Source organism: Chaetura pelagica, unplaced genomic scaffold (genome assembly GCF_000747805.2).
Source record: "Chaetura pelagica isolate M959 unplaced genomic scaffold, ChaPel_1.0 scaffold138, whole genome shotgun sequence".
Taxonomy (NCBI): domain Eukaryota; kingdom Metazoa; phylum Chordata; class Aves; order Apodiformes; family Apodidae; genus Chaetura; species Chaetura pelagica.
The window spans coordinates 5,276,443-5,295,139 of record NW_009954215.1 but is presented as its reverse complement, the minus strand read 5'-3'; the positions used below and the strand labels follow the sequence as shown (position 1 = coordinate 5,295,139).

Here is an 18,697-nt window from a genome sequence, read left to right as displayed (position 1 = left end):
CCTGCTGAGAAATTGCTCAGAAATGGCACCGACATGAAGGCCAACACAGAGTTAGCAAAGCCAAGCAAAATGTCTTTGAAGGTTTGGACTAAGAGTGACCAAAATTGTCTGCGTTAATACTGATCCACCAGCCTGCCCAACAAATTCTTCATGTTCCCTTTCAGCCAGGCATTTAAAAAATGTACTGCAGATATGCAGGAAGGCACACACAACCCTGCTTTTTCCCCTCTCCCATCCTGGCAGTGCTAATGAAAGCCCAGCATAGCTGAGATTTCCAGATTTGCTATCGCCGTGCAAAGATAAAAGGAGACTCGTGCACATTACGTTGCAGAATTTAAGACTGGGCGCTCTGGATTTTTTTCATGTTTGCAGCAGAATGCAGAAGGGATGAGTGCCATGTTTTCTGGGCAGGTTTTTCAAACACAGCAAACTGCTGGGGAATTAGTGCTGTGAGGTTCGAAGTAGCAGGTGTTGCTGCCAGTGATATTGCTTGGTCTTCAAGACGTCTTTGATGTACATTCTAGTGGTTAGTGAAGATCTGGATGAAAATTATCAAGAAAGATGGAACAAAGTAATATAATTGAGTCTGAATTTATTTACATAGGTATGAGGAAAGTATGCCCTTAGGTCTGTGTATGTGCATCTATAGATTTAAGCAGCTCTTCGTGCTTAAAAAGCTGCCTTCTCTTCAGAGCTCTGCAAATACAGATCACGTAAGAAAAAAAGCATGTATCACCTGATCTAATCCATTTTTATTTTCTCTTTCTTTGAATTAATGGAGCTGTAAAAAAAGAAGCTGCTTAATTGTGATAGTTCACTAAAAAACACCTACAAAAGAAGTATTTATTGTCTGGGGAAATTTTATCTCCAGTTCGTTTTATTGTAAAAGATTCTATCTGAGAAACGCTGTGAATCAGAGATGAAGGGGAGTAATGGTAAACTTAGGGAAAACACAAGGAAAACATGTGGGTGTATGAGTTTGCACATGTCTGTGAGCTATAATAGATATGCAAATAGAAAAGCAAGTGCTTGTGGACATGTGGTTTTGTGTCAGCTATGAATTTTATTCATCAGCTCTTTAACTCTAGATTTACACACTTTTAAAAAATCATTCTGACTCATTCTAGAGAACCTTTATCAGCTATTTTATAATGATTTCATTTACTGATCCAATTATAAACGCGATTGAATCCTATCTACTAACACAGGTTAAAATGTTTTTATTATACACAGCTGTTTGATATCTCCAGGTGTGGGAGCACACAACAAGGATGGAAATTAATTAAGCAAGATGTGGGAGATGCTTGCAGCTGTATGTTTAGTGCTTGTCAGCCAGGGGAGATGCATGTCAAACACTGCCTGATTAGTTGCAGCACACGTTCCTCTGACTCGCAGCCGACACGCCGCTGAGTGACTTGGGAACCACAGCCCTGCAGAGCCTTGGCTTCAGGCTCCAGTGGCTTCCCAGCTTTTCCAGTGGCACAACATATCCATACTTATATTGCCAGAATTACCCCAGGAGTTTCCTGATGTATGAAACTATTTTATGTGAACATGCCAAAAAAACCCTCTAAACTGCATTTATTGTGAGCATTTTGTCCTTCTTTGTCATCCTGTCATTATTGAGCATTAGCATCTTTAGCATTCTGGCAGAATCCTGATTTTTATATTGATGGCAAGGGTCACCAGGCATGGAAGGGAAAAGATTTTATCTTAATACCTGATAATTCTTATCTATTTTTGTGCTGATATAGTTGCCAGGCACATAGTGGCACTCAAGCCTTTCTTCTAGCTGTAGTCATAAAAATAGTGCATAGGAGCCACGAGTGGATGATTTGAAGGAACAAACAAAATTATCAAATACATTATAGTTTTCCCTTATCTATAGAAAACTTAGAAATGATTCTTGCAAAAAGTGCAAAAAAAAAGTAAAATTAAATTGAATAATGAAAAGAAATTAACATTGTGTTTATGTCCAAGTTCTACAACCACAAGAGCTTGTTTGTAGACATGGACTGAGTAGAAAAATTGGGTGAATTATTAGAATAAAACTTTCTCTGTCAATAGTTTGCTAATCATAGGGATGCAAGAAAACATAAATATAAATATCTTCATTTTCATGAAGTTATGTCCTCTACCTCAATATCAAAGGTAAAACAAAAAGTGTTATTACTGTTGTGAGGAAGGTATTTCTCTTCACTGCATAATACAAATAGTAAGATAATGTACATAGTATGGTTTTGTTCATATTTACTTATATAGCTGTAAAATACATTTTATCATAGTTTATTATTTAAAATAACATCCTGTATTGCTATACAGGGATATCCCTAGGGATATATGTCCTGCATTCCTGTGTTGAGGAACATCAACTCTGAGAGACTGCATTTATAACCCAAACCTCAGGGAGCTCTTTAAATCTCAGCTTATATATGATTATCTTTTCAAAGATAGTAGTAACCATGAAACTGGGACACAGTGGTTAGCTGTGAGTATCAGTGTCATTTACCAAGGGCTTCTTTAGCTGTATCACCTGGTTACTAAAGTTGGGATGAGGAGTCGTGTATAGTGACTCTCTGGCTTCATTGGGATAGTCCAGAAGAGGGAGCTTGAAATTAAAGAGTGAAGAGATTTAAAAGTACCAGAAGGAATAAATTGTTCAAATACGGGAACTTTGTTATGGTCACTCAGTGACCATATCAGTGGTGGAATTTGCTTCATATTTATAACAGAGATTTGTTTTGGGGATGATAAGTATTCTGGTGGTGGTGTGTTTCTGTTCCACCAGGGGCAATTTTCTTTGTTTTTAGGTTAAAATACTTAATTTTTTTCAGCGTGGTATTTGCTATTGCGTCTGCAGAATGTTTGAGAAAATGATAAGTAATTCATGATGTGGAAAATGTAAATCATAAATGTTTATCTGTAACTTAAAGGGCCATCCTTCTCCTTAGTCAGCTCAAATACACTGACCTCATTTTGGTGGCACTAGTGATGAATTTGTCCCACTTTGGCTGAGGTTCTTGGTTTGTTGTTCTGCTGAGTGTTTCCTCAGGTCACTTCTGCAATGCCAACACATGCAGATAATGCCTTTGACTTCATTGCAGTGTCCTTCTGTGCTTCTAATGATAACATATTTGCAGTTTCCTGATAGAATATAACCTCCATAAATGTCTCTATCTTTACCTTAGAGTCCAGCACCTGCTGGCTAAAGAAAGAGTTCCTGATCTCTGTCCTATATCTACTCAAACAGAAAGAAGCCTGTGCAGTCTAGTATGTGTGCTTCTCTTTTCTGTGTATATATACATCTTCTTGTACTTTGTAACCAAGTAGAAAGTGCATTGACTCAAGTTTCTGTTATTTTTTTCCTTGTTTGTTTTTCTTTTGGCCTATACATTTTTTCCCCATCTTGAATTTTAGTTCCAAGATGAAACTCTCTTCATCTCTGCTCACAAACAGAAAACAAGCAAGCAAGCATGATTAAGTTTCATTGGAATGTATTTTTCAACAACGTCTTATTTTGATTTTAACCTTTTACCAAGAAGCCTAATTCTGAGGTAATTTCATAGTGAAAAGTAGATCCTCTGAAGATGTCAGAGGAGGACATTTAGATGAGTTTTTAAACTTTAAAAGGCATTTTACGTGGAAAATTACATCAGCCATTTTCCACAAGAAAATTCAGTTTATTCAACTGGGTTTTACTTTTTTTTTTTTTTTTTCCTTCCTAAGAAAATCCCCACCAATTTATCCAATTTCTAATCAAGGCCTCCTGGTGTGCACAGACTTTGTTGATAAGCAGAGATATTACTGCTGTGAAGTGGGGATACAGCCTTGCTGCAATTCTTCATGCATACTGTGCAGACCTTTCTTCATCAGCACACAGGGAACATATTTTCCATGCATTATGCATGGGATTTCCTCCAGCTGGCCTCCTGACTCATGCTCCCCTGCCTCCCTGGTGTCTGTGGCTGAGCACAGGACCACCTCATCCCTCCCACTGGGAGAAGCTCAGTGCCAAACCCTGGGCTCCTGGTGGGTGGAAGGGGCTTCCAGATATCCCTACTTGGACCTCCTGCTCAAAGCAGGTCTGGTCAGAGTTGGCTGCACTAACCAAGAGCCTTGCCCACTTGAGTTTTGAAACAACCCCCTTCCCTGGGCCTCTCTTCCAGTGTTTGACCACCCTCATAGCTATTTTATTTATTTTTTTAAATATCAGGTGGGATATTCCTCTGTTCCCATTTGTGACTGTTGCCTTATCCTTCTGCTGTGCAGCTCTGAGAAGATTCTGGCTCAGTCTTCTCCACAGCCTCCCATTAAGCACTTATAGACAGCAATAAGATCCTCCTGATCTTCTTTTCAAAAATACTAATTAACACAGTTCTCCCACCATCTCTCCACCTTCTGGGTGCTTCAGGCCTTGGACCATTTTGAAGGCCAGTAAGTACTGGCTCCTGTTTGTCAATGTCTTTCTTTTATGGGGGAGCCCAAGACTCAACATGGTACTCCAAGGGCTGAACAGAGGGAAATAATCAATTCTTTCAACCGGCTGGCTACACTCTTGTAGGTAACAGCCCAGTTTGCATTGTCCTTGAACTACAAATTATGAGAGTGTATGGAACTGATCTATGGTGAGAGACTCTGGAGAGCTGCTCTGTGTACAGCTTGGCCTCTTTTTAGAGGGCCACCCTCTTGTTGCAGATGGCCATGGCAGATGGTGGTTTTCCAGATGAAGGTCTCTGCACATGCTCTTTCTCTTTGAAAGCTCTTGTTAACATGTTGAAGATGATGTGAACCATTGACATGTAGATGTATAGAGTCTGTGAAATGAGGTGGGGCTCTGCTCATAAAGTTTCATTTGGTTCATTCAGTGTTATTAGCAATGAACCTATGAAAAGACTTCATAAAAGAGTAAAAATGGAAATACTTCACAGAAACAGAAGACGACCATTTTTTAAAAATTCTTTCTGTTTCACATGCCTGTTAGTTATGTGAACTTGTGACTTAATAAATGTCATGGAATTAGACATGGACTTTAATTTTGTCTTGCCATTCTGAATGTCTTCTCATGTCCAATTTCAAAGACTTATATGGTCATTACAGTAATTAATGTATGTCTCAATTGTAATAATACCTAAACACTGGCCATTATACTGAAGTAATTCAATATTCTCAGTTGTTAATAGCTTTGTATGCTACTGTAATTATTTTGTTGCTGTCCTAACAGGACAAAAACCCCAACAGAAGTAGATGGGTAATGTTCTTATTAAGGCTTCAGCACTGATTCTCCCTCTGAAGTACATGCCTGTGACACCACATATTTGATTGTAAGCTCCGGGCTGTTAGTTCTAAACACCTCTGAAAAGGAATATTTTCTTTCACCTGTGTGCATTGCTTTTATTCTCAATAGTCAGTAAATAATAGTAATTGTTTCTGGGTGGTTTCAGTGCTGTACATCAGCAATGACATGCAGCGTTCCTATGAACACAGAGCATGGATCAAAGCCTTCCAGTTACACATAGCATAGACCCTTGCACTTTATTCAGTGGTGTAGTACTGCACTTATTCCATCATCACACAGATGCTACTGAAGCCAGTCATCTGGTTTAAATTCACCCTTATGGAGCAGAAGAAGCAGTTGTTAGAACAATTGCTAGAAAGTTGTTATCTTTTCAGGAAATGAATCATAAGAAAATATTAGACATACATGAGAAGAGACCTCCCCCCCCTCCACTTCACAGATCTTAAAATAGGACCCAGATATAACAGCTATAGCTAAAGAAAGGCAGAGTTACTATTAATTATGTTTTCTAAACTGTAAAGGTATGTCAGTAGGAGAGGTTTAAAACACTGGCATCCTCCTGCTAGGGCAGTCTCACTCCTAGAAAATGTGGCTTGCCTTTGTTGAATTGTGCCAGAGCTGCAACATATCTTTTAAAGCTACGCTCAACAATACAGGGCTTGCTTTGTTTTGCTAGAGAGATAGCAAAAGAAGAAAAAAACTCTCTATAAAACACACATTGAAGGCTTTCTGAGTCTGTCTGCACAATGAAATTGTTCTGATTGAACTCTGACAAATTATAACCGATGGGTATAACGAGGATTTTCCATTTTTGCCTAACACGTATACATTTTGTCTCTTCCATTTTTCCTTTCCTGCAATGCATTCAGCACAGCAAGGGCTGGAAAGAAATCTGATTGTGAAACTGATAAATTGTCTTACATAGTTTCCCTATTTTGGCCATTGCCATGGTCTGGTTCTGAAAGTGCTTGGATTCCTCCTTCTCTTGCTTTGTTTTAACAAGCTTCTTCTCAGTTGCCCATCCCCAGTGCTCTATTACCTACAGTGCACTTTTTTTTTTTTGTCTGTCTCATATTCTGCATCAACTCCAAGCAGCCTCAGTGTAAAAGCAGATGATTTGATTTATTTTTATCACTGACTTTTTCTAATGAGAAAGAGAACCCCTTGACCCTGCCCTCTCTACTGGCTTCCTCTTAGCACAATCATTTGCGTCTTGGCAAATGAGGTCTATAAAATGCTACTGAATTAAATCAGCAAAGTGTTTAATCACATTTATTTTGCAATCACTGTGACAGACCCTTTGTTGGTCTAAATAGCTGCAGTCTCATTGATTGGAGTGGGGTTTTCCTTCTTTGCATGAACCTAGACAGGTGGGCAGAAGCCATTGCAGCTGACAGACAGCAGAGGAGCATCCCCTGCAATTTCAGGTCTGACTGCAGTTGTTTGCAATTCTCCTGTACACTCAGAGAAGACACTTTATGTGTTAAAACTTGCTGCAAGCTTTTGATATCTTTGACCTTTCAGAAAAAAAGTCTTTTAAATTTTGATATTCCCTAAGAAGACAGCTGGTATTTTTTGATTGAATAGATAGAGATTTCATGTCTAAACGCATTTCTAGGTTTCACTTTGTTGGACTGGTTAACTGCTCTCTGGAGGTTCCATGCTGCTTGCAGTCTTTTCTAAAGGAGTTACAAAGAATAAAACATGCAGAATTCCTCCTGGAAAACATTAATAATGTCCTGCTAGTGTTTGCCTTTGGAACCAAATGTGGATATTCAGATGCATATAGTCCCACCTGCAACTACACTTCCAAGCCAAAAAGTGGCCTTGATCCCTTCTGGTTGGAGCAAATGTGTGATTCCAAGTGCTATGAATACCCAGGTATGGATTCACTGGAAGAAGACAGAAAAGCTGTGGAAAAAATTGCAGAGCCTGTTATGAGTTTTGGCTCTGTAAAGGGTGAGAAAGAGCCCTCCAAGTACTGCTGCTGACCTGGGGATGTGCTGGGTGCTGTTGTTCATCTCTCATGGTTGCAGTCTCTTGGAACAGCAGCTGGAAGATCAGAACTAGTGCCCTATTTCTTCTTCCATCACCTGAATAAGTCAGCTGGAAGTGATGTAAATTATACTTTTTCAACAAAAAAAAAAAAAAAAAAAAGGAAAAATTTCTCCTTTACAGTACAATCAAAAATCCTAAAAAATAAATAAATCAGGCCCTGTCTCTATCAGCTGGCATGGGCAGTGTCAACAGTTAAATGGCTGGTGCAGGGGCAAAAGACAGAGGCTTCTGTGTTCTTGGTGCTGCAGCTCAGACAGAAGATGAAATCGTGGTAGTTCAGCATTGAGTGAAGACTTAACTACTGATTTTCTGGCTTTCTGTTTACACTGGAATAGCTTGTGCTTGGAAAAAAAATGGGTTGTTAGGAATCTGTATGTGTGTGCCTGGCCCTAATTATTTAACAAAACCTTCAAAGAAATACAGCTATCTGCTTTTACAGAGCTGTAGAAGAACGTGGCTGCAATCTTTGCCTGATGGTGAGATGTTGCAGCACTGTATTTGTAAGGGATTTTTTACTGTAAGGGTCAGAGGGTGATTTTGAATGACTCAATAACTGATGCATGGTAGAGGAAAAAAACAACAGGCCGTATATTTGGCCAAGGTGATATTATTTGCCTTTAGTGAATGCCACTTCTTAACTCATTCAATATTTAAAGATTTGCTTGTTTTATCTGACCAAGGACACATGGCTGAAGTTGAATATGGAGCATCAGACCTTTATTGGGGATGTGGAAAATGTGCCTGCTTCTTTTAGCTTCAGATTTTGGCTTGGGTCAGGAACAAATTTTTCAAATTTTGAAAGTATTTTGGCATGTTGATCCTTGGGACATTCTTGTGTTTGTTTCAGACACTGTGAATAAAGGCAATAAGAAAATATTCAAAATGGAATCTACACTTAATCTGAATTAAATCAAAAGCCAGATTTCATACAGGGACATTAAGCATTTAGTACTTTAGGAGATGGTAATTTCCAGAAGGGCAGTTTTCTGTGGTGATGTTCTGAATGTCCTAGTTTTGGCCTGTCACACCTGTAGATTGAGAAAATTTGAGGCTGCCTGCTGATCTGTATCATCTGAGATCTGAGTCTATTTGATGAATCTCAAACTGAGCATCCACAAGCAGAAACACACTGACTCATTAATCACTGTGAGAGATCTTGGCCTGTATCAATTAAGAACAATAGTTCCCTAGTAGAAAAGAAACATAATGATGTGCTTCCAGTGACAGTCATGATATTATTGGTCACTTGCATTTATTTATCAAATACATGCCCTTGTTTCATTTTCAAACCAGCACCCCCATGACTTTGTGTATCTCGTGTGTCTGTGTGTTTATATGTAGTTCAGGTTGATGTTTGATGACAGGTCTTTCAAAAGTCTCTTTAAAAATCCAAGTTAGTTTAATAAGATGAAGACTTTGCTGAAACACATAATGTATGTGATGCTAGAATACTTACACTAATATTTTGCTAGGCTGTAAATATTAGTGTAAAACTGCTGTTGCTGCTAATAGACTTCGGGTTCATTACACTGTCAGCTCAGAGTTTTAATCTGTGAGTTTTAAGAGATTTATTTTATAAAACTAAAAGGTGTTGTAGAAATGAGATGTGGAACATTTTGGAGAACAGTGCACTGCTATACATAATTTATTGGGCACTCTTTGTACAGTCAATTGTTAAGTTATAAATAAAATACAGCCTTGAAAAAAGATGAAAGGCTGAAACTGTGGGTAGTTATTTCCTCTGCATTTCTATTAAGAAAAAAAAAAAGTTTCCAAGTTTGTTCAAACAGTCAGGTTTTAGTTTGGTTATTGGTAGTCACAGTACTGTGCCTGGTTTTGGATGTATCATGTTGAAGACTTTCTGCCCCAGGGAGTGCCTTTTGCCCAAGTAAATCTTCTGCAGGCTGCAGGACTGTTCTTAAAGCTCACTCAGGTGCCAAGGCACAACCAAGGGGAAACCAAGGGAGGCAAATGAACCTCTGCCATACAGAATTACCAGGTCCCAGAGCCACTGAGCAGAAGTGACTTGCCCCATCAATGTAAAGTCTCTCGGTGGCCATTCCTGTTGGCACTGCCCATGGTAGTACTTCCCCCATCCCATCTGAGCTTCAACTCCCATTCTTTTTAGGCTGAAGGTACTGAGGGTTGGTGCAGGGACCAGCTCCACAGCCTGCACCAAACAGATGTTTGTTTTCTGCCAACAGAGAAGCCCCTTGAACTGGAGAAATGCATACATTTTTCAGAATAATTTATTATAGGTCCTTGTATTAGTGGTCAGAATGAAGTGAGAAAGAGGTTTCTCCTTTAGAGCCTCTGAGCAGGCTTTTTACCAGGAGTTATTTACTGAATGTGAGCAGCAATAGCACAGGATGGGCCTGAAGAAACAACAAGATATATGGTAAAATTGATAATTTTATTACAGGTCATGGGCTAAGCATCCTTTGCAGTTCCTGCAGAGCAGCAGGAGGTTCTTGGTTTGAAATCCCCCATCCTTCTACAAGTGATGCTGACGCAGACCTGTGATTCTGAGCAAAAACTTTCTGGCTGCTGAAGGGGAAAGACATGACCAGTTTGAACTTAGAAGTGAAACATTTCCTAGAACTAAGTCTGAATAAATTCTGGAACAGTTGAACAGGAAATAAGCTAATAATGGGATTTTACAATATGCATTTCCCATATAAGGCACTGAAATGTAGCATGGGTTTGTTTGCTGATCTTCTGGCTATTTTGATGAAAATTTTAGGTTTCTTCACTGTTTGCAACTCTGTTATGATTATGAGGACTTTACTCCATTCCACGCTGAATTGTTTTTCTCACCACTGCCATCAGTGGACCTTGGATGGACCATTCCTAGACCGGACCAGGGAAAAGACTAGTTAACAATTCCTCCTTGCTGCCTTTTGTTTGTGTCGGGGAGCTATTTCCTTTAGCCCTTGAGACTGATGCATAGGAAGGGGAAGAGAGGTGGGGAGCACCCACCTCGGTGCTGCTCATGCTTCTGAAAATAAGTTCCCCAAAATCTGATGTGGGGAAAGGAAGCCCTGGCTCCAGGGAGCCTGCTGTCTCCCTCAATAAACAAAGGACTGGATTTGGGCAAGTTGCCCAAAGTGTTGGTGCAGGGTGCGTTCCCGTCCTCACTGCTCTGCCTGGCCTTTTAAGGCAGTGGGACAGTCTGCTGGAGACACAGTAAGGTGTGTCATGCAGCCCTGATTAACGAGCATGAGGCTCTTCTGCAACTTCCCTCTTTCTGCAGCATTGGTCAAATTCCCTTCTCCCAAGTAACTCCAGATTTTCAGAGTTTGGCCTCTTCTGCACTAGGAGTGCAATCTCTTGCCAGCTGTTATGCTACATTAATTCAGAGCCACCTACCTCTCCAAATGTGCTCTGTGTTGTGGAACAGGTTTTGCTTGTAAATGTGAGGCCAGATGTTCAGAGGAGGAGAGCTCCTGTTTAGGCATCTTGCAATTACTGCTGGGACACATCCTGATTGCAGCTGAAAATCTGAAATCTGTCTTCTTAGACAGTAAAATACTGGAGCTGGCTAGTTTGTGCAGTGCTATAAGAAGTGGCTTATATGCATATAATTCAGGAGTTCTTTCAAAATAGCATGCACTGAATCACAGCCTCACTTAGTTTTAAACCACAGCTTGTGCCAAACTAGTTATTTTGATCTCTTGCCAAGTAGGAACTAATTTTCCAGTTAAAACTAACATTTTCCTTTTCATTTTTTTCTGAAAAATCTCTTAATGAAGGCTAAACTAAACAGCAAAGGTAGGTCTACTGGCTAGATAAGAAATAGGTCTGATTCATTAATAAATGTCTCTTCTTTTCTAGTGACATATTCGATGCCATGTTCCCCGTCACACACATTGCAGGAGAAACAGTCATACAACAGGGTAATTCTTCCCCTTGATTGTTTTTTTTTCCCCTTATATGTTTTCAGATATTGTACGATTCATTTGATATTTAATGGGAAGAATAACCATATTCCTATAGCACCTAAGTGTGCAGCTACATCCTAAGTTCACAGATGCAGGTCTTTTGCTACAAGCTACAGAAGTCTCCTACAAAACCACACTGGTAGATCTCCAGGGTTTCAAAGTCCTACAGTTAAATGTAGGAAAATATCAATGCAAATCAAAATATTCATTCCTTAACTGAAAGTAAGTCAGAAAGTAAAGCACAGCTCAGAATCCATAAGGCTGGCACAGGCTAGCTGAGGGCAATTAGAGATGGAAAATATTTTCTTGGTTGTTGGGAATATTCAACACCTTATTGTGCTGCATCATCGTTATCACACTTGGCAACTTACTTGTGTAGCATGTTGTGGAGGACTTCGTTGCCCTCAGGCTATATTAAAGCCTCTTGTGTGTTTACACTGAATGAAGTGTTGAATCAATCAAAGGAGATAAATTAATGCAATTGAAAGATATTAACAGGAAGAAATCATAGCGATATTTTAATTTATGAAGGCAAGTAGGCAAGGATGTTTCAGAAAATGAATCTCTGTGAGTAATCTGGTGCACAAACCTGTGCAAATATGTACAGGATTAAATCTGGAAACAGGAAGTTATTGAATAGTTTAGCAGACCTTCAGGAAACAATCACCTTTTGTATTTTGCTTCCAGGTGATGAAGGAGACAACTTTTATGTGATTGACCAAGGCGAGGTGGACGTAAGTACACACTTACAGTATAATATTTATTTTTAATCTACATAATAGCATTACATGCTCTGGCACAGAGCTTGATCCAGCCACGTGCTGTGGTTCTGTCTCCTTTTTCTTGCAACAGATTTCACAGGATTGGTCTCATTCCTTTGCTTTTGTTGTGCTAAGTCATTCGCACGTAATTTAATAATTGGCATGTTTTACATCCTAGCTTTTTTGTCCATTCCAAGCAGGAAAATATGGTATCAAAACCAAGCAGATGACATTATCTACAGAACCCTAACCACACCTGGAGGTGTGCAGTCTTTGGCAGAGCAGGCCACCATGCTGGAATGCACCCGAGGGTTCAGATCAACCATAAGGAAAATATTTTCTTTAATCAGTTAGCTTAGCTCATGTGTTGTTTTTTGGGGTTTTTTGTTGGTTTTTTTTTTTAACCCAAATTGAGATACAGCCTGAGGCAGTGAGTTTCATCTTAGAAACCTTAATTTGCTTTTAAAATTAGGTCCAAATATACGAACAATGCAGCATATTAATAAAGCACGGATTATTATAAGTGTAAAGTGATCTGTTAGACCACAAAATGGTTACAGGAGTATGCAGTGGTTTAATCAGCAAGTCTTTGAAAAGAAGCTTCTTTCTGAACTGCCTTCCAAATAATAATCTATAATCTCTTATCGTTTTTAGCCCCTACGAAACCTATCCTTTTGCAATTTTGAGACAAGTTCCTCTTTTGACTGTATTTTCTCCACACACCTTGTATATCCCAGCTGTCAGACAGGACAGGCTGGCTCATTAGCCATGTTGCTCTTCAGGTGCCCAGATGAGTTTTGTTTGGCATATTTAAAGAAGAAAGTGATTTATTTTCAATCCAGGCAGGAGGCATACAGTTATTTTAGTGAAAGTTATTTCTTTTTTAGCAGTCTGCTTGTGTCAGGAGACCATCTAATTGGTATTGTTGGGAACTGAGAAACCTCACATGCTGCCTGCCTCTGGAAGTTGCTGCTCAGGAAATCCGTCTGACTCACTGTTCCTATCAGACATACCTCTCCTTAGCAAACATTGCCACATCCACGGGGCCAGAAAAGAAAAGAGAGGTATTTATAGAACAGCTCTAAAAGTCAGTTTTAAAATAATTGGTTAGGGCCTGATTCTGAGCTTAATGAGTTCACTGGCTTTGAATCAGACCCACAAAAACAGGCAAATGCACCTATTGAAGTTTTAGATTAATCCTCTTTAAAAATGATTTGTCCTTGCTCAAAACCTTTAGGGAAGTTTTCTTCAGCTTCTGGCTCAGGGGCAGTAGGGGACCAAATGACATGAGAAAACTGTCAGCAAAATCCTTGCAAATATTTGCAAAAAAGATAATCTTCAAATATGCACACACTCTGACAAAGCAGTGACAAAATGGGGAAAATAAATGTCCAGTGCCAAGCCAGCCTTGTGTCTGCTTGTGAAACCAGTGCATGAGGTTGGTTGTGGATTTTCTGTTACTGTTGGTTGCCACTAATGGCCAAGTGGGTCCTGGCTCTGCAAATGTTGAGGACTTGTTTAGAGCAGCAATTGCTGTATTCTCTGTCAGGTAAGATGGCATCTTAGTTTCCTTGACAGCTGTATCCTGACATCTACTCAGAAACTGCATCTTGTTATTTGTGTATCAGAGATTCTCCTTGTTTTTGTGGCAAGTTGAAATAAAAAAATAATGACCACAAATGATCCAAGAAGGGACATGTGCCCAGATCATTTTTAATTAATCATTTTTTGAGCTCATGGAAGTCTTTTACAGAATAATCTTATATTTCCCAGAGCAATCTGGAGACCTGTGAGGCTTCTGAGGTAGGATTTGGGGTACAATTTGAAAAACTGCCTGAGTGACTAAATGGCCTGAGTGCCACTGCCATGAATTACATGTAAGTCCTTAAGCTGGAGAGATGTTTTTGAAGATTTTATCCCAGACCCCTGATTTGACAAGTCAAGCAGCAGTCCTCCTTTAAGCACATGAGCAATTATATTAACTTAAGTGGGACTCACTGCTTTAAAGCTAGCAAAGAGCATAGTGCACAGCTGTATTTTGCACTGTTGAAAGCAGAAGTTTTCTTTGTATTCTGAGTAGTTTGCAGTCCTCCAGTCACTTAGGTATGATAAAGGACATAAATTTTTCCTGCCTGGTCTGTGAGATTTGCAACAGCAGATTTTTCTAAGGAATTAATGAAATAACATGGGTTTATTTGGGTAGACTGCAACTTCACTTTCACAAGCATTCACAACTCCTACTCCCCTAACTGCCAAGATCAGCTATAGCTTCTAGGACAGGTCAAAATGGACAGATCTACAATAGTGTCATCCTGACACTTCTTAGACATGCTTATGGGCAGTTTTCTGATATGACCTGTGAGACAAATACACCCTAACAATACATAAGAGATTTGATTTGGATGTAGCTTATTCCAGGGTCAACCAAAGCTTCTGGCCCCCTGAGTCTTGCAAAACCCTTCTTTGACCAGCTTTCATGCTGTCCCTTTCATCCTGCTTCACCTAATCACTGCTCTCCCCATCTCCTGAGCTGGGTGCTCTCTCTTCCTAAGTCGTCCCTGTATCTTGGGCCAAAACACACTGAATTCCTTTGCAAGATACTGAGGAAGGCACAAGAAACATCTGCTCATCTGGGAGCAAGTTGCAACTATGCCCTGGTAGCTACAGAAGTCACTTGCATTAACTGCCTTTGCTGGGAGGCTGCAGGGAGGAGATCCCCTTTCCTCCCCCCAGAGGAAAGTCTGTAGCAGCGTACAGAGCCTAGTACAGGGTCAGGTTACCTTGCAATGCAACCTGCCTCTGTGCAAGGTAGCAGCTCCCAGACCCCATGGGTGTGAACTGTCACACCATATCTAGTGCTCCTCAGAAAGTATTCTTCCATTTTCTGGGCAGCAGTGCTAAAATACTTACTGTCTAAAGAAAATCCAGACCACTAATAAGTGAGCTGTAGTTCATTTAAGCCTTGCCAGAGAGTTTTTTGGCATGTTTCCACCCTCTACAAGAGAAAAAAGTGACTTGGAGAGTAGAAAATTGACCCCGAGACTTAAAGCTTCAAGCCATTTTCTGCTGGTGTTGGCGTGTGCATGGAGGCTTTTAACCCCTGGCCAGGCTGTTTGCCTTCAGCATTTCCGTGATCTGCACACAAGTAGAAGCTTTACCAGGACTGCTGGATTCCAGGAGCAATTTATTCTGAGAATATCATGACTGGTAAGCACCCAAATTTTGCCATTCAAGTGCAAAGATACATGTAATGGAGGTCATAGCTGCCATCATAAAATTGCCATCACCTGGGGGAAAGTGAAGGTAAAAGTAAAAAAATATAAACTATCAACTGTTCAACCAAACCCAAACAAAACCAACTAACAAACCAACCAACAACAAACAAACAAAACCAATGTGTGACATTTTGAGTTTTAAAACCCCACACATTTCAAAGTAATTTGCTATTAGAGTTTTTCAATAGGCAAAGGAGTAAGGCAAGGAGTAAGTAAGAGCGTTCTAATGTCTTAAAAATAATCTGAGTCAAACTAGAGGTAAAATAAAGTATGTTTAAATATAAAAATGTTTCCTTAATCATTTCACTTTCTTAGGGTATAAAGAAGTGTTGTTAGCATACAATAAATTGCCCACACATTTCCTTCTTGGTAATTCTATGGACAGCCAAAGAAGACTTTCTGAAATCCCCAAAGAAGACCCTTCCATGGGTGAGCATGTTCAACATGGACTGTGGACTAAGGGAGAAGGGCACAAATTTTCATACATAAACCAAAGCTTTTTAGAAATCAGAAAAAAGGCAGTCTTGAAGAACTTGGGGTTTTCCTCTCATGCAGTGTATGCTAAAAAGCAGAGGCACTTTGACCAAAGCTGGCATTGGCCATTATAGTGTTACCAGTTGCAGTCTTCTTCCTTAGCACTTCAGGGTTGAGGAGCATGGCTAACTCATGACCTGGCGCTGCAGATGGATACATCAGGTAGATGATGGCACCAGGTTTGAAGTTTTAGAGGTCAGTTGTCTACCAGAAGCTTTTCTGCTCAGACAAATGTGAATGTATGCCCAAAAAGTCTCTGGCAGAGCTTAAATTATAGTTTCCAGTAAAGATGTTGAAAGTACCTGTTAAAGTATGTGTCTTGCAAAAATCTCTAATCCATATTTCTAAATATAAAAATGACTTCCTGTTTATTATTTTTAATCTTATGACCTCACAATTTTTTTTACTTTAAAAAGCACTGTGAACTACCCTTTTAAGGCAGATATATATTTTTTTTTAGACTCAACAACTTCCTATTCTATTTAATGTCACAGCAACTTTCTTTACAGTAATTCTCAGGTTTTCTTCTTGTAAAACAACAGCAGCCAAACTATGCTATGGTCAAAATCAAAATGAAAACTTCTCAGTGGTTTTTCTTAGCTTCTGCATTTACTGTATAAAGTTATATCTGGAGCTATAAATTAATATTATGGACAACAATATGATTTTTTTTTTATTAAAGTAAGTGACATCATCTTGAAGCCTTTTTATATATATATATGAATTGTCTGATTTGTGTATATAAAGATGAAAATGTTATGGTGGCTCATGTAAGAATACTGTTGGATTTTAAAAATAGTGATATTTTATGGTTAGATGCCATAGGTTGCTTTCTGTTTGATTTCTTCCATCATTACCATTCTTCCTAATTTTAGAAGATGCTTTCTGAAATTTGAAACAGAAAATTTTCAAGCTTGGAGTTTTCAGCTTAAATTTTTTGGGGTTCTCAAGGCAGTCTCCAAATTAGTATATTTATGCACATTCATACTACAAATAGAGCACTGGCTTTTTTTGAGAAAACTACCTACATATAAATACTCCTCATGTTTCAGACTGCTTATTTTCCCTAGAATAAATGAACCCCATCTTCATTTTGGGATAACAAATATTAAGGCTAGACATGATACAAAGCACCAATCATTACAAACAGATTTGAGGGAAGGGATTTAAGATCTAAAAGCTGCAATGTCTGGAACAAATCAGGTAGTCTGTTAGTGCCTATGTTCATCTCAGCTCATGAAGAAAGGAACTGCTGATGTTCACAGGAGATTTTTTAAGTTTACCTCCTTAAAAAGTAATGAAATTAACCAAGTTGTGTGATTTTTAAGTCCACAAAAATTGCAGTGCTCATACTGTGTGATGGCAAACAATAGAAATCTAAAGTAGTTTTGATCTGTGGAAATGGGGATCTGCAGTTCCATGTTCCTCTTCAGTTGCATGAAGGAAGAGGGTTCCAGCTATTGAGGAGCTGTAATTGGCAGGTCAAGGAACAATTAGGAGTAATTAATTTATGTACCCACCACTTTGGTGAGAGTTCATTAGTGCCTAAAACTGCCTGAGTAAAAACTTTAGCCCAGTGTTTTTTAGGATAAAGAAGGAGATCATCTGAGCTGCTGCCATAAAACACTGGCTTTCATAATCCGTTCTGAGCTTAAAATAGCTTTACTTCCCACACCTTACAAACAGAGCCACTTTCTACTTTTTTTTTTTAAAATGTATTTTAAAGGGATTCATACTGGAGCTGAACTCTCTGTGAATAAAGGCATAAAGGCACTTTAACTTCATTATGAAGCCAAAGTTGATTGTTGACTTAGGCCTTTGCAGAAAATTAAGTGCAATGGTTTTCCTCCTAGAAAACAATGGTTATTCTCAAGTTGTTTTCTCTTCTGCAGCTTGGTGTTGGAAATGGCATTTCCATGAATGGAGTTCAGCAGTGCTGCTGGTACTGCCCCTTTTCACTGAGACCTGAGAGTTCTCTTGCTCAGCTGAACTGCTCCACAGCCTCCTCCATCTCCTACTGAACCAGCATTTCACTGACCTCAGTATGAGCTGGATCAGATCTTAATTGAATATTGGGAAGATAAACTGGGATTGATTCCAGCTGTAGTTTGTAAAACACTTTTTCATCATAGACTGAAGATAGAAGTAAAATTAATACTGACAATTTGTTGAATTTTGACCCCAGTTCATTTATTTTGGTCACCACCTTTTCTTACGCTCAGCTTGAACACAGCTCTGATTCATATATTTTTTAAAACCTGCTAGTCTGTTACCCAGCAATTGGTATATATATTATGGTCTTTTCCTTTGCCATATTCTTCTCCTTATGATGAGAATACCTGCATATTTTCTTTATACTATATTTCTTCACAAAGCTTCCAAGCAAATTCAGTTCCTTCTGTCTGATTTCTGCTGTTATTGGTCTGGAATAGACTGGGATATGTTCTGCACTGGGTATATGCACACAGTCTTTCCTACCCTCTAAATTCACAGGCACATTAACAGAATGAAAAGGGTTTATTGTGTAGGTTCATAGCAGCAAGCTGCAGAATACACAATCCATACCAGCCTTTGAATACACTGTTATGTCCCATGAGCTGTGTTGTCCATGAATAGTGAGGAAAAGGCAGCCAGGGAAAGCACCTGCACCAGCCTTCCTTTTTCCAGTGAAGGTTTTACACAGTCAAATCAGACATCATCCAGGAAAATTACTGTGATAGTGGTATTGATCCAGGCCTTGTTTTGAGAGGATTTGTTCTCTAAATAGGCTGTGGGCCAAATAGTGGTTCCTAAGTTCTGTAGAGCTGAAGTTGGAAGGTGAAGGGTAATTCT

General features: G+C 39.2%; 1 protein-coding gene across 1 annotated transcript in view; it reads left to right on the top strand.

Annotated features, from left to right (window-relative positions):
* The window catches only part of PRKAR1B (protein kinase, cAMP-dependent, regulatory, type I, beta), a 93,625-nt gene that overhangs the window by 43,282 nt on the left and 31,646 nt on the right, over positions 1–18,697 (top strand). Inside the window, exons 4-5 of the mRNA XM_010003263.1 lie at positions 11,189–11,250; positions 11,983–12,029. Coding sequence (XP_010001565.1) covers positions 11,189–11,250; positions 11,983–12,029 — 109 coding nt within the window. The remainder of the gene's footprint in view (positions 1–11,188; positions 11,251–11,982; positions 12,030–18,697) is intronic.